The sequence below is a fragment of the Maylandia zebra genome, linkage group LG10, assembly GCF_041146795.1.
Source record: "Maylandia zebra isolate NMK-2024a linkage group LG10, Mzebra_GT3a, whole genome shotgun sequence".
Classification (NCBI taxonomy): domain Eukaryota; kingdom Metazoa; phylum Chordata; class Actinopteri; order Cichliformes; family Cichlidae; genus Maylandia; species Maylandia zebra.
The window spans coordinates 16,993,451-17,010,096 of NC_135176.1; the positions used below are offsets into that span (position 1 = coordinate 16,993,451).

A 16,646-nucleotide genomic window follows, 5' to 3' on the forward strand; every position below is an offset into this window, starting at 1 on the left:
TCCGCGCTTTGTGTTTACGCCCCTTTTGCCCTGATTCTAAAGCTGTTAGTTTTATCTCTCTCCGAACAATATTGACCGAACCAGCAGCAAAAGAAGATCCAAACTAAGCTTCACATAAACATCGTCAAGGACTCGCTCTTACTTTTGCCGTTTTGCTTCCACCACAATAAAAAAATAAAAAAAATAAAAAAAATCACACTTCATGAGTATGTTTACTGCTGCCATAGGAGTTGAGAGTAAAAAAAATCATAATCAAGCTGCTAATCAAATTAAATTGATTAGTGTGAACACTGCTACAAAAGCAGAAATTTTGACAATTTGTAGAAAGATATCAGCAATGATCTTAGAGGAGCATCTGTTGCTGCCCATCAATCTGAGAAGGCGTATAGGCCATTTCCAAACAAAACCAAAGCCAGCATATCAGCACGAGCACTACACTAACTGCCAAGCACTGTGATGGAAGAGTGATGATCTGGCACCTTATCACTGCGGGCACCAAGCAGACCATGTGGTGGTACTCCTCCGTGTACCACAGTCAAATGTGAGGCCATCTATGTTACAGCTAAACCTTGAACAAAACTGAGTCATGCAGGAAAACAATGGTCCCAATCACAGCAACAAATCTACAACAGAATGGCTGAAAATGAAAAGATTCGAGGTGCCACAATGGCTCAAAGTACACACCTCAACCTGCCTCAAGTGCTGTGGCAGGATCATAAGTAAACATCATACATCATACTACATAAGAAAAAAAAATTGAACACAAAAATAATTTGGTACAAAAATAGTTTATTAAAAACAATATCCTATGGTTGAAATATTGAAGATTTAATGTCCATGTCTTCTGCTTTTTTTTAACAAATCATAGAAACATCTGTCAATTTTCAAACCACTAGGAGTTAAAAACGTTAAAGCAAAGGGCCTCTGTTGTTCCTTCCAAGTCGACGCGTTTCTCTCAGATAAAGAAATCACAGATTATTAACAGAAATTACTGCGAGTCTTTCAAAATCGTCAGTGATACAAGCATATTTACAGCAGTGTCCCAAGCAATGTTCTTCATCTCATCGCGTTAGATATACCCTCTTTGTCTCTGTTTGTGTGAAATTGTTCGGGAACAAGTATTATGCTTGCTGAATCTGGGCTTGTGATTTTAACAATATCAGATACAGTATGTCTACAGTGATACGGAGACCTAGTTAGTAAGCTGTGTTTTATCAAAGAGCATAAAAGCAAATAGCCACAGGATTCATTCTGTATTTCCATGTAGTCAAAACTAATTTATGACTGTGATGGATGGACGAGAAAGATGGGAAATGCTTCCAAAACACAACAGGACTCTTGTGTGTGATCCAAAAATGGACTTCTACTAAGAGACAAACAACCACGTACACAGAAACTTGTATCTATCCTTGTGAGAAGTGCAAGAAACCCGGGACCCTATGTTATTAGTATTTGGCTTACAAAAATTGTTCTCCCATGTCTCAGCAATTAGGGGACAAAAAAAAACAAAAACCCTAAACATTCTAGCTCACAAGAATCTAAAGCTATTTACATTTTTCCTCCCCCTGAAATTTGTTAGGTTATTTTCCAGCAAAACATAGTGTTAGGAGTTATGAGTTATTTCTGATCCTCACAGGGTTAATCAAAATGCTCAATATCCACCTAAGCTTGGGCCTGAATATTTGCACATTCTGCATAGTTAACAATAAAATAAGATTTTTATCTGCTGAATCTGAGGAAGTCTTTCTTTAGCTGAGGAAATAAAAAACAAAATGCACACACACACACGCACATTAGGTACGAATGTCTTAGACCGGAGGGGGGGGGGGGGGGGGGGGGGGGGGGGGGGATAATGTTTTCAGTGGCATTTTACTTGCACAACTTTATGCTGCAAACATTGTTTTCAAAATTTGGCAGGCAGTATAATTCTTAACTTTACCAGTAGCGTCTTCTTTGTTTCTACTTTTGATGATCTGTTATTCAAGGTGACACGTTGATTTGCTTGCAAAGGACTTTTATTTAAGCAAGACAATTTCTGAATGTTCAGATCACTCTGACTACCAAAACAAAGCCAACCTCGGGCTTTTATTGACCTCATGTCAATATCAAGCTTAATCTACTTTACAGATTTTATTATAGATTTATACTGCCTCTGTTATAGTTTAGGTTCTTGGTTATGACCAGTTATACAGGTTTGTATCATATAATCAAATCCAAACACAATAAAAGATTCTGAGAGCTAACACACTGGGATCAGCGATGTTGTGACGATACAGTTCGATAACAACAAGTTTTATGTTTGTTTTTTTAAAGAAATCCTGTACTAGCGTGTCTTTAGAAGTACCGGTAATATTTAAAAAAAACTGTTATGCTATGACTTTTTAAGGATACGGTATATTTCACAAAATCATCAGTTATTGCACTAAAGCTCTGTTTTTATTCTTACTGATGTGATTCAAAGGCAGAAAGTGGGGACATAACTGAAAGAAGGGCTGTGTTATTATTCCAACGTCTAACTCAAAGTGTATATTACCCAAACATCAAGGAGTTTGTATTTTCCATTTGTCTTCTTTTTTTCCTTTTCCTTATTTTTAAATTGCAAGCCCTGCAAGTAACTGAATTAGATTTTAAGGCCACAACAACTCCTTTCAAACCTGTGCCTTCCTGGATGTGAAAATGCAATGAGAATTTAGAACACAAAAAAGCAACGAGATAATTAAAAAACAAACAAACAAACAAAAAAGCCTAGGTATAATGGAGTTGCTTGAAAAGTTATTCAGTGTTTGACATGATGACAATTTGGCAAATTTAAAAACAATCTAAAACAATACCATTTACATCTTTGAAAACATCCTTTTTTCCAGTAAATTAGGGCCGTGAAGTAAAAGAAATGTGTCATACAAATCAGTCGTTTCCTTCGTTGGCAAACCAACTACAGCAAAAACAAATAGAGCTACATGAGCATGCAAACACTGTCCGTTCTTATAACCTGCAGGAAGGAGAAAAACTACGGCCATTTATCCAAAGTGATTTTCACTTGTTTTGAAACACAGGCCTAATTTTGACACGTGAAGCCTGACGACATCAATTTTCATAAGCTTAACAACATTTGTGGGAGATCTTTTCGACTTACTGCCCAGAAACTGTCAGTCAGTGACGAACAAACTGATTAGTTTGAATCAGTCTGCCAAGAACAGACTGACTATCATGGCAGAGACACGTTCCTATCCATCAGTGGTTCGCAGCAGTCTATGCAGCCTCCTCGTTTGCTTCTGTGGGTTCACTTTGAGCCGGCTCAGAGGGTGCCTCTTCTCCTGTAGAAGCAGTTCCCTCTGGAGGCGGAGCTATAAGTTCTGATTCTGGCTTCTTTTCAGAAGCTTCCACACCTGGCTCCTTACTGGTTTCCTTGGTAACCTCAGGGGTCACGCAAGGTTGCTCTGTACTGTTAGGGGTCCGAAATCTGTCCATGTTTTCCAGTTCGGCTAAACGGTCATCTTTGTCCCAGCGTGTGGCCCTCTCACGCCGTTCTGACCGCCTTGGCCTGTCTCCTTTTGCCTCGGCTCCTCTGCCTCTCTCACGACTTCCTCGTTCTGTTCCCTCCCCCCTCGCTCGCTCTCTATCTCCATCATCGCCCCTGGCACGTTCCCTGTCGCTATCGAGGCTGCTTCGCCTCTCCCTCCAGTCCCGCCTGTCTCTGTCCCGATCTCGTTCTCGATCCCGGTCGCGATCCCTGTCACGATCTCGGTCTCTGTCTCTCTCCCATCCTCCACCCCGGTGATCGCCTCCATCTTCCTGCCATCCTCCAAGCCTGTCCCTACCATCCATTTTATCACCACCTGCTCCTCTCCCTCCATCGCCAAATGGACGCCTGCCACCTCCAAAACCTCTTTCCCTATCTCGATCCCAGTCTCTGTCCCTCTCTAGCTCTCTGTCCCTGAAACCAGGCCTGTCTCCCCTGAATGGTCTGCTATCCATTTCTTCTGGCCCCTCTAGACTCCGAGGACCGCCTGGTCGGGTAAAAGGAGGTGGACCCTGAGGAGGGGGGCCATGCCCATGAGGGAAAGGAGCCCTTAAATTGTGCGGCGGGGGCATCCCAAAGGCTCCTTTAGGCGGAGGTGGCTCATGGTGCTGCATCATTTGAGGGTGTGGCCCCCTGGGCATCATCTGTGGGGGCATGGGGGGCATGCCGGGGTGAGGTGGCCTTGAGCCATGGGGTGGTGGGAAACGCTGCATGTGTGTTGGTGGGGGAACAGGAGGACGCTGGAGGGGAATCAAACCAGGCCGTGCCCCTAGAAGACCACCTGAGGGGGGTGGAATGCTGCCGGGATGGCCGCCCTGGGGCCCCACCAGAGGAGCACCTGGAGGTCCACCTGAAGGTCCACCTGGAGGAACACCTAGATGTCCGCCTGGAGGAGCACCCAGAGGTCCACCTGGAGGCAAGCCTACCTGGTTAACTAAAGACGAAAACCAAAGTATAGCATTAATATAACTACAATGTACTTATGATTACAAATAAACAATATATTTAAACAAACACTAACTACAAAATCTTTGGTACTATATTGCAAAACAACTAAGTGACTTCTAGCACTTTTCTATGTTTATTTAGCAAGAAAATAACACTTTAATGGTCAAACATAAGTCTCTTTAGAATGGATAGAGGAGAAGGGAAACATCACTTTCTGTGATAGGTAAGAAAGGCAGACTGACCCATAGATCCCATCTGATTATTAAAGATGTTGGGAGCCTCGAGGGCCTCGTCATTTTTCCGGTTTCCCAGACCTGCTGGGTCTAGAGGGGGGTCCTCAACTCCAGTTTTAGAAGGAGGAGGGGGACCAAGAGGCATAGCACCAGGGAGAGGAAAACCTGAAGAAGAGTAATAAAAGGAGTTAGGGTCCTGTTTGATTCAATTAAAAATGACTTGGACTAAGCTGGATGGGTAAAATCTGAAAAGGTGCACTTGTGCAGTTTGTTGAAGTAAAACAGCAAAATCAAACTGCCAAAATCTCATTCATAACATGCACGCAAGTTAGCAAATGAATAAATGTATTTCTGATAAACGTAAATGTGAAAAGAGAGAAATAACACTAGTCAACATCCACTATCCCCCATAAATATTAAAATACAAGAAACATGGATTTTGTTCTGTTTTACCCTTTAAATCTTTATCATTACGAACTTTTTGATCTCCTTCTGACAACATGATGGGAACACAAAAAAATCATGTCCTGCATGATTTGCTTTCAGTCACAATTCACTCATGAAAGCAAAACGATTAAGAGCTTTTTAATGACTCAATAAATGGGTTAACTGTCATCATTACATACCTCAGTCCCCAGCTGCCATCATTATTAAATAAAATGAATCACAAGTTAAAACTGACTCTTGTCCTTTTCTTATTTCTATTACTGGCAGTGTCCAGTGCTGCCCCTCAGCCTCCTAGTTGATGGTATCAATTTCAAACACTTATGTCGCTTTATTCTCAAGTTATCACATTCACCAGATTTTTGTCAAGGTCACTGAGATTCAAACTTGTCCCAGATTTTAAGTAGTAATTTGAAAATCGCCTTGTTTTCCAGTTATCGCATTCACAAACTTGGGTGTCCAACAACAATACTCTATCAGCCTTTTACGGCTGAGGGGTATATAAAAGAAGAAAACAAAAACACAAACCTGAGAGCAGACACTGTATAAAAAAGACCACAAACCAAAGTATGATTAAACAATAGAAATTGTTACCTGGAGGCATTTGCATGGGGTTGAAGCCAGGTCTGATGAAAGGAGGCAGCGGGACACCTGGAGGGAAGGAAGGTGGAGGCATGCCTATAGGCCCAGGAAAGACAGGAGGTTGGAGAGAACCCACACCAACCATTGGCTGCTGCATTGGAGGGACCTGAGAACATTTAGAAGTTACAGTTGATTTTAAATGAGAGAAGTGTGAGACAGTGTTTCATGTTGTGTTTCTATCCAGGTATGCCTTTACTGCACTGACAGTGCATTTGGGATCATTGCAATCCTGAAAAATGGAACTGCTGCCAATCAGACACTTTCCAGATGGTGGACAAAAATCTGACAGTACTTTTGCATGTTGATAATTCAGTCTATTAGGACAAGCTCTCTAACACCTCTGGCCAAAATGCAGCCCTGAATTATGGCAAAGCCTCTACGAGGTTTGACAGATGGCTGTAGACACACTGCTGGTACCCCTCTCCTGCCCTCCTCTGTACATACATGTTTGAAAATATTTTTTTCTTTTCATCAGTCCGTAAGACCTGTTGCCATTCGGTCCCGTTCTTGTATAAAATTTGGCATTGGTCAAAAACAGTAGCAAAATTTGTTCCCCATTTCTTTAGGACTTGACTTTCTGTCAATCTCCAGGCCTGCCACTCCCTCTGTTCTCCACTTGTCTAATATCCTCAAATGTTTCATGGACACATCACAAAGCATGCAGCTAGCAGCTCTTTGGGAATCACCCATTTTGTACAAAAATACTATTTCATGTTTCTGCAACAGGCTGCTAGTAATAAAGTGTGTAAAGATACAACTTAATTAGCCATGTAGCATTACATGTAGTTTTAGCTTAGCAAAAACGCATTTCTGGAAAAACATTATGGTACAAGGACCAGACTGAAATAAAACCATGTGTGTATACTGATTACCTTTTATGTTATTTTTCGAACACCAATTCTCCAATTTTCTCATCAACATAGTCCACTCAGCATTTACATACCCACAACAATAGCAGTCAAACACAGCTGACTCCGTCAAGATTCAGAATCTGCTTCTTTTAAATTAGCAATAAGCAACACCTCTCAAAGTCTAGGATATGACGATACTGGTAACAGTTTATATGGCTTTTTTTTAACCTGTGTAGGAGGAGCATTTGGGGCAGGTACAGGTACAGCTTGTGTCTCCTCAGGCTGCTGTTGCTCTGAACGGCCGTTGTGAGTGAGTTCCTCTGGGTGGTCGAGAGCCTTCCTCGTGCCACTCCACTCTAGAAAAGACAGCATTTTTTTTTTAAATTAAAACAATATCTCTGAGGAACAGCATGATTCCTTAACCCCTACAAAATCGTACTGTATGTGTATAATAACTTTCATGAGGATTGGTTCAGCTTATAGTGCTTTACAGTTGACAAGCCAATAATAAGGCAGAGCAAATGTAATAAAACTGGTAAAAGCAACATGAGGTACACAGAAGACAGAATAAAACATAAGAACACTAAAAGTAATTTGATCTTTTAATTAAATAACAAAAATGAATTAAACTAAATAATTCAAAATAAAGTGTCTTCATTTTTTCTTTTTTTACCTGGTGATAAAGTGTCCACATCGAGCATTCCTCCTTCTTTAAGCTCCTCTAACTGGTCCTCTCTGACTTTAGACCAAGGTATGTAGGTGACACCCAGCTCCACATCCCAGTACTGCTTATAGTCAGCCTTTATGCCCTTGTTCAAAGCCCAAGCAATCTGATAAGTAAAAGCAACTTATTAGTTTTGCCCTTTCCTAACAAAACTAATACATGACAAAGCAACAATCAGTGTTGCTCATTCACCTTAATGGCTTTCTGGTTAACTTTGAATGTTCCCCTGCTGAGCTTCTGTAGAGCCCTGAAGGCGTCTTGCCTATGTATCATAACAATATAAGCACAGCCACGTGGAGGGATCATCTTAAAGAGAGAAGACAACAAAAAAACGAGTGTTTAAAAACAAAAAACAAGTCATACTCATCCACTTTATTGAGCCTGTAATTAGTGGGTTTGTTTTTTTTAAACATGTAGAGCCTTTGGTGCAAATTTGATGTCAGCATTTACTCCATTTTCATCACACTTATTAACACAAACTGTATCAAATACAAATAACAAAGTTAAGGCTTTGAGCTGTCTGTGTAACAAGTTCTATAAAAATCAAGAAAGTATATAAAGTCAAATTTACTACAAGCTGACTGAAAGATTTAATCAACAAAGTGTCGGTTGCAGGATGACCTCACAGTTAGATAAACTGAAAGCTGATCTCTGTGAGAGAACTTACATTGATGGACTCTATCTGCCCAAACTCCTCGAGTAAACAGGCGACATCTTGCTGCTGTGTTCTCTTGTCCAGCTGGCCTACCCAGAGAGTAGTGCTGCAAACTAAACAGGAGAAGAGAGCAAAGAGTTAGGAACTAAAGAATGTAACTGAAAGTCTTACGATAATAAACAGATGATGACTTACTGCTGACTGTCTCGCTCTTAATTGGTGGAAGACCTTTCTGCCGTCTCTCTCTCTCCTTCTCTCTCTCTCTGCGCTCCTGCGAGCGTGAGCGAGGTGAGTGATGACGCCGATCCCTTGAGCGTGAGCGGGATCGCCTGTGCCTGGATCGACGTGTACGAGAATTGGACCGTGATCTCCTTCGCTTTGGAGATCTGGGGAGCGGGGGGAGAAGACATTTCAACTCAAAGCATTATATTTAAACAGTGTATACTAAGAAGATTATCTACATATGGCAAAATAAACAGGAAATAAGATATAACAGTGTGAACAAGGAAACCTAGTTTGAAAAATTACATCCTGTTTTAGACGTTTACCTGGAGCCTGAGTGTGATCTTCGGCCATGTCTGCCATCTCTCATGGATGAATGGTCCACATCCATTGGCAAATCCTGACACAGTATAGAGAAGATACATTATAAGTAAAATCTGTTACAGCGACAGAACTACATCTCTGTGCAAGTCAAAGTTACAGAAGACCAAAAAACAAAACAATTTCAAAACATCAGAATTTAATTTTCTGACATTTTTCTCAATTTGCTACAATTTTATGCCCAACTACAATTTATTGTGACATCTTTATGCTACTGTTTGCCTACCTGTTGTTGCTGGGCTGCATTCTGGTGATGGTAAACCCCAGGGAAGCCTGGAGGCCCAGAAGAACCAGAGAGGGACATCCCTGACAGCATGTGGCCCATAGGAGGCATCACAGCAGGAAAGCTCTGTCCTGGTGGTAAACCGTGGACCTGGAGCTGCCCATTAGGAGGAAGAGGAACCTGAGGGGAAGAAAAACATATAACACGATCCCTCAAATCAGTTTCTCAGTAACAAACTCAGTTCTCCGTTTTATTTCAGATAGAGAGCATATACTGTAAACAGTTGTATGTGCATTTATAATAAGCCGTAGTATTATGTAATCCTATTGTTAAATCAAGCTACAAAATGAGATGTTAAGATTTGTCAATAAAGAAGAAGCTCTTTTTCATTTAAAAGTCTTGTTCTTTTTACCTGCTGTGAGATGTCCTGTGGTATATTAATCTGTGGTTTAAAGTGATCCATGTGCTGTGGAAAGGCTGGAGGCTGCTGCATACTGCGATGATAAAAATACACTATCAGCTCCACAGCTTTTATTTTGTTAAAAAAATACATTTTCATCAAAGCTTTCTGCTTTCTGGTATCACAGACTGCAGCATATAAAATAAATTAAGAAGCTTACAAGGGGGGCTGAGAGGAGATTTCATCCTTCTTTGTTTCTTCTCCAACTTCTGGTTCATCATCATAATCAAAACGGTCCAGCAATTTCTGCGAGAGAAACACACAAATAATGATGTTTTCTTCATGTGGCAACGCTTCTTCAGCCTTACTTTTCCTTTACTGTGCTATACCGTGTGATACCCTTCAGCCTTCTAGCAGATGCACCTATGATATAAATTTGAAAAGGTTTTAGGTGGGCATCTTTACCTTCTTGCCTGACGGTAAAGAAAATTAAATAAAATAAAGAACATCATGCAAATACAAGAATGCATTGTCACCTTGTCAAAGGCCGTCTTCTGCTGGGCAGGCTGGGTTAGTTGGGCGGGCTGGGAGGGAAGGGGAGGTTGTGGCGCGACCATGCCCAGTCCAGCAGAAACATTTGGGGCCTGTGGCTGAATAATCTGCGGTGAAGGCTGGGTGTTGGTCTCTGGCTTCACTGGGTGCTGCTGAAAGTTCTGCAGGATCTGTTGGAGCTAGATGCCCAAAACAGAGTGAAAGAAGAGTCAGTAATAAAGATGTGAAAGATGCTTAAGAAGTAACAAAAATACAAGAAAGTGAATAAGGCAACAATCTAATGCCAGTCCGCATTAGTAAAAACATACCTGCTGACCCTGTGAGGACTGGAAGAGCTGTGCCACGGCAGCAAAGGCATCAGAGTTGTGCAGCTGAGCAGCAGGTATCATGGTGGAGTTTGCCGTTACCACTGTAACTGGCTCTTTGGCTGGAGGTGGAGGAGAACCTGCCAGAAGAGAGAACGTTTGTTTTCAAATGCCAACATCATACATCAACATATTAATATTATATTAATAAAGCAATGCACAACCTCAAAAATTACCTGGCTCATCTGCGCCTGTGTTGGGTGCAGCACCACTGCCAGAGCCAGCTGCCATGTCCAAGAGGGGCTGAATAACTTCAATCTTGAACACCCCATTCTTCTGCCACAGGTTCAACACCCGCACAATTTTACTCTATAAATGAAAATATTTAGCACAGGACATTTATCATTACAATGCAGCGCTACCTATGAACAGATTTAACTTGGGCAGGCAGGTAATCCAAATATACTTACAACCCCCCTTCCCCCCCACCACCACCAAACTATAACTGGCAACTCATTTTATTATTAACATCTTTAGTCTTTTATCCTGCCAAGAGAACAATCACATCTCAAGATCAGTTATAGATTGAAGAAAAAAAAAAAAAAAAAAGGGCTTTCTAAGTCACAACTGTGGTAGTTCCAGTCATCATGGATAGGAAGATATACAGCCCTTTTCCACTTTAAGTACTCAGAGTGGCTCTCTACTAGAAGCCACAATCATGCAGTGCTTTAAATGCTTTCTATCTATCACACACAATCACAGTCTGATGGATATGTTACAGGCAATTTGGGGTTCGGTATCTTGCCCAAGGATGCTTCGACATATGAAGTGAAGGAGCTGTGGGTCAAACCATCAACCCTGGGATTGACGATAGACTCACACCATCATCATTCACTTGCCTCCTGGGCAAACTCCAGCTCCTATATCTCTAGCTGGGGACAGGATTCCTTAAACCAGAACCTGCAGCAGGGGTAGAACTGGTTGATGTGCTGCAATGCCAAGCTCACTGGGACTACTGCACAGGAGTAGTGTATACTGAATAATTTGTTTGGGAAAGTGTGCATATGCTACCAGTTTTTTGCTCCTGCACACACGCGCCCATATGCCTGCACCACCCACCACAAGGAGAACGTAAATCTGTGGGAAACACTGAGACGCGGCAAATACTCGGGTTAATTTGCAGTGCAATTAAATTGTCACCAGGTCTCTTCTCTTACCCTGTCTTCCACGGGGCAAAGGCAGAGGTTCTCAAAAGTTCCTGTAATGTTTTTGGTGAACCTTGGTCCAAACACATCCTTATCAGGTCCAAACTGGTGTCTGGACTGCCTAACAATGGAATCCACCACATATAAGCCTGCTACCTTATACTCAGGCTTACACTGGAGGGAAAAGAGGAAGAAAACAGCAGAGTTCATTGGTATTTAGTGAAGAGACACAGTCTGCAAACTTTAATGAAAACAGACTCGGCTCACCTTTTTTATAAACTTTTCCACAATCTGGACCACATGTTTGTAAAGCTGAGGAAGAGAGGAGCAAATGAGCATGCCGTTATATTATAGACCCCAAACATAACAAATTAAATAAATATACAAGAATCATTCTAATGTCGTATTCTTACTTTCATTGCTTTGATGGCAGATTTGGTGATGGAGATCATCTTTGCCCGAGATATTGGGGGTTTGGAGTCCATCAATGAGAATAACTAGACATAGAAGATAATCATTCTGTGAGATGGAGAGTCACGACGCTGGAGGAGTGTCCAGGGTGGTGCTGATCACTTCTATTTCATCACTACTCCTCATCCCATATCAAATAGCCACATTTGGGTCTTTACTGCATTCACGTTATAATTGCATTAAATGATAGATGCAGACCAGGTGGTATCCAAGCAATGAATATCCCAGTTTATACAGACTCATAAAGATTAATGAGGATCTTTTTTAACCCATCTGCTGTAACTGTTGATCGATGCTACAGCATGGCTCAGGGTAACTTGAGTTTATTTAGTCATACTGAAAAAGGAAACCGCATAAATAAATGGGTACGGTGAATTCACAAAACACCAGGACCACTATGATGAAAATGAATGGGCAAAAATCAGGCATATTTCCATTTTGTTTTCATAAATAAAAACACTTCAAAGAATCATGCAGTATTGTATTTCCCACTATAATTCACATCAAAACAAAATTTCAGCTGTTCCTCAACTCTGCCAAGGTGCAGTTGGCCTTTTTGAATGGTTTGCAACATAACTCACATTAGCTACAACATACAGCTTTGTGACAGTGTGTGCTTTTTAGCATGCGAAATGTTTATTCAGAATAAAATAGACAAGATGGAGAGGATCTGGAGAAAATGTAATTTAGACATCTATACACCTTTGACAACAAGGTTAAGATTGTATTCGAATATGAGTCACACGTGTGTGCGTATCTATATGTATCAAATAGTGATGTGCATTCATTGTCAGCCACTACTTTCTCTGCTTGGGTGTGAGACAGAAACTACAATTGAAACTGGACGATATCGCTCAAGAAGCATCGTGGGCTGTTCACAACCACGAGAGCTCAGATATGGTACAAGAAACATGATCTGAACAAGCGTGTTAAGATGCGACAAGAAATGTCTTTCTGCCCCTCAGTCTCTGTGGTGAGTCAAATTCGCGGGTGCAGGCAGAAACACCAAAACATGGCTTGACTAGTGTTTTGACTGGACTCCTAACAACATCAACCGCCTTTAGTCAGGCCTTGTAGTAACTTGGCCTAGCATCTTCTTACCGAGCACTGGTTTTAACATTAACGAGGCTGTAATGAACATTCAGTCTGTTTGTGTACAGTATGGTAACAAGCTATTGCTGTATTGATCTTTCTACCTGTGGTTGCGCGTTCTCATTTGCATTGTGTTGGTAACCACAACTTACTCCCACAAGCTAGCAAAGCGGCAGTCACTGGAAACGCTACTGACTGGATATTACTGTGTAAGCTTAGTGGGTGGCCGAAAATCCAACTATTCCTTCCAGTGGCATTCGTTTACTTCAGGGGTGCCAAACAAGCGCAACACTTAAGCCGAATAAGATGTCCAGTTAACTCACCGAGCAGGCCCACTGCTTCGACCAGCTAGGCTAACTCCAGTGCAACAGCAGCAGCTCCATGATCAGCAGCACCACACTAGGGGAGTTCAGACACTCAGCGAAGGCCACTTACCTCGTGGTTAAAGGCGTTGACGGCATCCATGATTGCCAGACGCTCCGAGCCTTCCCTTAAATTCCCGGTTCCCCGCTTACAGCGATGTTTATTAAAGAAAGGGTCGGTACAACATGTCCGCTCCCGGTAGCTAACGCCTGTTAGCTTCGCATTGGAGGTGTTCGGGTCGGCGGGTACGGCAAAGCATGATGGGATTCAATGTTGTTGTTCTAAGTTTTGTCCACAAGGGGGCAGCATGTTGCGTGGACAGTGTACATAGTGCCCTTTGAAGGAGACAAGCTATCGACACAAACATTTGTTTTGACTGGGTTGGGCAATGGATTTTCCCAAGTGGCCTTATGAGAAACTGGGATTGTTGTGGAGGGCCCAATCAATAAGCTGGACTTAGTTCTGGTCAACATTAGTTCTTTTTTAAAATCTGTTTATAACTACATTGGTGCTCTCGTGGCCCTTTGCGAAAATGAATTGGCAACTCCTGGGTTTGACCACTGTCATCTTTACTGCACTCCAAGCAGACTATAGAATCAAATCAAAAATGGCAGGTGTGCTTTGCTGTCATAATTTTGCAATAAAAGATTTTTTGCACTGATTACTCCTTAAATGTCTTATTCTACGATGATATACTAAAATCGTACTTTAATATATATATATATATATATATATATATAGTCACAAAATACATTCAGATTTATTATTAACAAGTGCACTTTTTCCTCAGTAGCATCAATATAATTCTAATAAGTAAATATCTTTAATGTGCACATCATTGTTTACACTTCTCTTAAGTTATATCACTAGTAGAATGTTCATATGCAATATTATGCATAATATTATGCATAACATGTTATGAAGTACAATAAGAACATTTTTTAAATCAAGATATTTCAATACATCAATATGTGTGTACACAAAAAAATCATCTAAATCCAGATGCATTTTTATTTTTCTAGTCAATTGAGCTTAATGCTTTTCAGTTAATGCAAATTTATTAAATTCCACATTTTAACTAAATTATTTGAGTAAAAATATACTTTAACTCATATATATTGTACTTAAATAAATATTTGGTTATATTGTTTAAGCAATTTTGTATTTTATCTATACCTCAGTTAAATGGTTTATTTATTCCACTCACCCGTTGTCTCCCACTAATCCAATTTGGGGTCACAGGAGGGCTGGAGCCTATCCAAGCTGTCATAGGGCGAGAGGCAGGGTGCACCCACAGAGGTCACCAGTCTGTCGCAGTGTTAATGGAGTGAGACAACCATTTACATCCATGGTCATTTTAGACTCACCAAGTAACCATCTCAGGCGGTTCCATAGTGTTCTGGTTTATACATGTGAAAGGTTACTGGTTCAATTCTGAACTCAAATCCAGTTTGGGTTTGTATCTATATCTAAATCTATATTGGAGGAAGTCAGAGGAGAACATACAATTTCAACCCCAGACTGGATTCAAACCTGCAGGATTATTTCTTACATGTGAAATTATGTTGCATTTGATTTGTCTTCATTGTTGTCTTAGTAGTACGATAAGAAAACCAGACAAAATATATTTAAACAATTTGGCCTTTAATATAACACATTTAACATTAACAGCTTTGACAAACTGCAGCTTCATTTACAATACTATTCCTTCAATAAGACAAGCATGTGTAAAATGTTACCACATAAATACACAGAAGGTTTTTAATGGTGCATTTATTCATCATGTGCTTTAAATATAAATTCAGTCTTAGTAGATTTTGATACAGTATTAACAAGTGCACTAGATTTTTAGAAATATGTCTCTTTTCTAGAGATTTTTAGAGTAGAAGTGCTGAATGAAGTACTAATTAAATTATTTCTATGCAAAATTAGTTTCCTTTAAAGAAATTAACCAGGAAGGTGTACTTTTTGTGTCTTTTTTAAACACAGTCATTACTCACAGTGGAGGCTTGAAGAATGGGTTATATCTCTAAAATCTGTCCACTGATGATCCACTGATGATGTTCCATTTAATGAGATGTGCCTGAAAGTGTGGTTTTGTGGCGATGTCCTTCCCTGTGCATAAAAGCATTAACTACAAACTCCAGTTACTAAATAAAATGCCTTTTTCAAGGAAAACAGATTTGTTTGAACCATGTTTCAGTCAACATGACTGAAGAATAGAAGGAATGTGACAGAGATTCCGCAAAATGTTACATTTCTATGAAGTCCTTGTTCACAACATAATGTTTCAAGCCAAAAAAATCAAAACAAAAACACTTACACTTACAAAACTTTAGGCAAGCTTTGAGCACAGTGGTGGTGGCACCATTGTTTGCTTAACTACCTAAGGACCTGGACACTCGGCAGTCACTGAAGAAACAACGCATCAGTCTGAAGTCAAAGTAAACTTTATTGTCATCACTAATGTAAACACAGTGTGCAGATATGAGACGACATGGCTTCAGCTACTGCAGCCATCCTGATGTTTAAAAGAGGCTAACGAATCAAGACAATGACCCCAAGTGCAAATCAACAACAGAATGGTTGAAAAAGAGGAAAAAATATGTTTCTAATGGCCAAGTCAGAGTGCTGAACTTCCACTCACCTAAAATGCTGTAGCTTGATGCATGTACAATCAAAACATTAAGGAAATTTAATAATCTGAAAGGCTTTGTGGGGAGGAACAGTCCAAATCCTCTCTACTGTTGTGGAAATCTTATAAGCAGCAAAAAGAAAAGTCAGATTGCTTACTGCTGTCAAAAAAATTCATTTACTTTTACCAGCCTGCTTTATGTGTGACTTTGTGTCATTAATCAGATAACATTTGTTTGTTTCAAATAACTCAGATCACTGTCTGATCACTGAGGGTTTGGATTCCATTAATGACAGACAGACTAGTAATGATCACACCACAAATCAGTAAATAAAATAGTTCCATGAAGCGTCTGTGATATCATATCACTGAGAAAACACCAGAGGTGTTTCAGCAGAGAGCAATATCAACCCCCCACCCCCAGAGTCCAAACCACGCTTATTTAACAAAATTAGCTGCAATGAATCATATCAAAATAATTAAACTATTAAATATTTTGTTAACTTTCATCTGTTCGCTTTGTGAAACATTCTAAAATAAAGCATGACATTTAAACAAGTAATGTAAGACATCAGACTTAAAATCTGACCACTGATGACCACCCTAACCCTAGAAGTACTTCCAAGTCTCAGTGTGTTATTTCAAAATAAATCTGTTTTGTGCAGAGTAACAAAAATGACCTACAGTACGTTTGTACTTAATACCTGTCACTACTTGTGCAGAAAAAAAAAACTGACCCGATGATCTCATTAAAGTTCTGCGGTCTTATTACTTTTAATG

General features: G+C 40.4%; 1 protein-coding gene across 1 annotated transcript; it reads right to left on the minus strand.

Moving 5' to 3' along the window:
• Positions 1-769: 769 nt before the first annotated feature.
• Positions 770-13,497, minus strand: scaf4a (SR-related CTD-associated factor 4a). The gene is made up of 19 exons (XM_012918922.3): positions 13,304-13,497; positions 11,719-11,802; positions 11,573-11,617; positions 11,318-11,479; positions 10,337-10,469; positions 10,104-10,240; positions 9,780-9,974; positions 9,464-9,549; positions 9,256-9,337; positions 8,847-9,023; positions 8,566-8,639; positions 8,213-8,403; positions 8,030-8,130; positions 7,555-7,668; positions 7,312-7,468; positions 6,867-6,994; positions 5,740-5,893; positions 4,711-4,866; positions 770-4,454 (listed from the first exon to the last, which is right to left on the minus strand). Exons 1-19 carry the CDS (start codon positions 13,331-13,333, stop codon positions 3,250-3,252), a joined length of 3,411 nt encoding a protein of 1,136 aa, XP_012774376.3. The 5' UTR covers positions 13,334-13,497; the 3' UTR covers positions 770-3,249.
• Between the last annotated feature and the right edge of the window lie 3,149 nt (positions 13,498-16,646).

Bases quoted from the DNA above. Each gene is read 5' to 3' on its own strand.
- scaf4a (XM_012918922.3), bottom strand. From the start codon at position 13,333: ATGGATGCCGTCAACGCCTTTAACCACGAG. The intron at 10,470-11,317 runs GTAAGAGAAGAG...TTTCATTTATAG, and splicing joins TTTGCCCCGTGGAAGACAGG to AGTAAAATTGTGCGGGTGTT. The intron at 6,995-7,311 runs GTAAAAAAAGAA...TGTCTTTTCTAG, and splicing joins TGTGGACACTTTATCACCAG to AGTGGAGTGGCACGAGGAAG.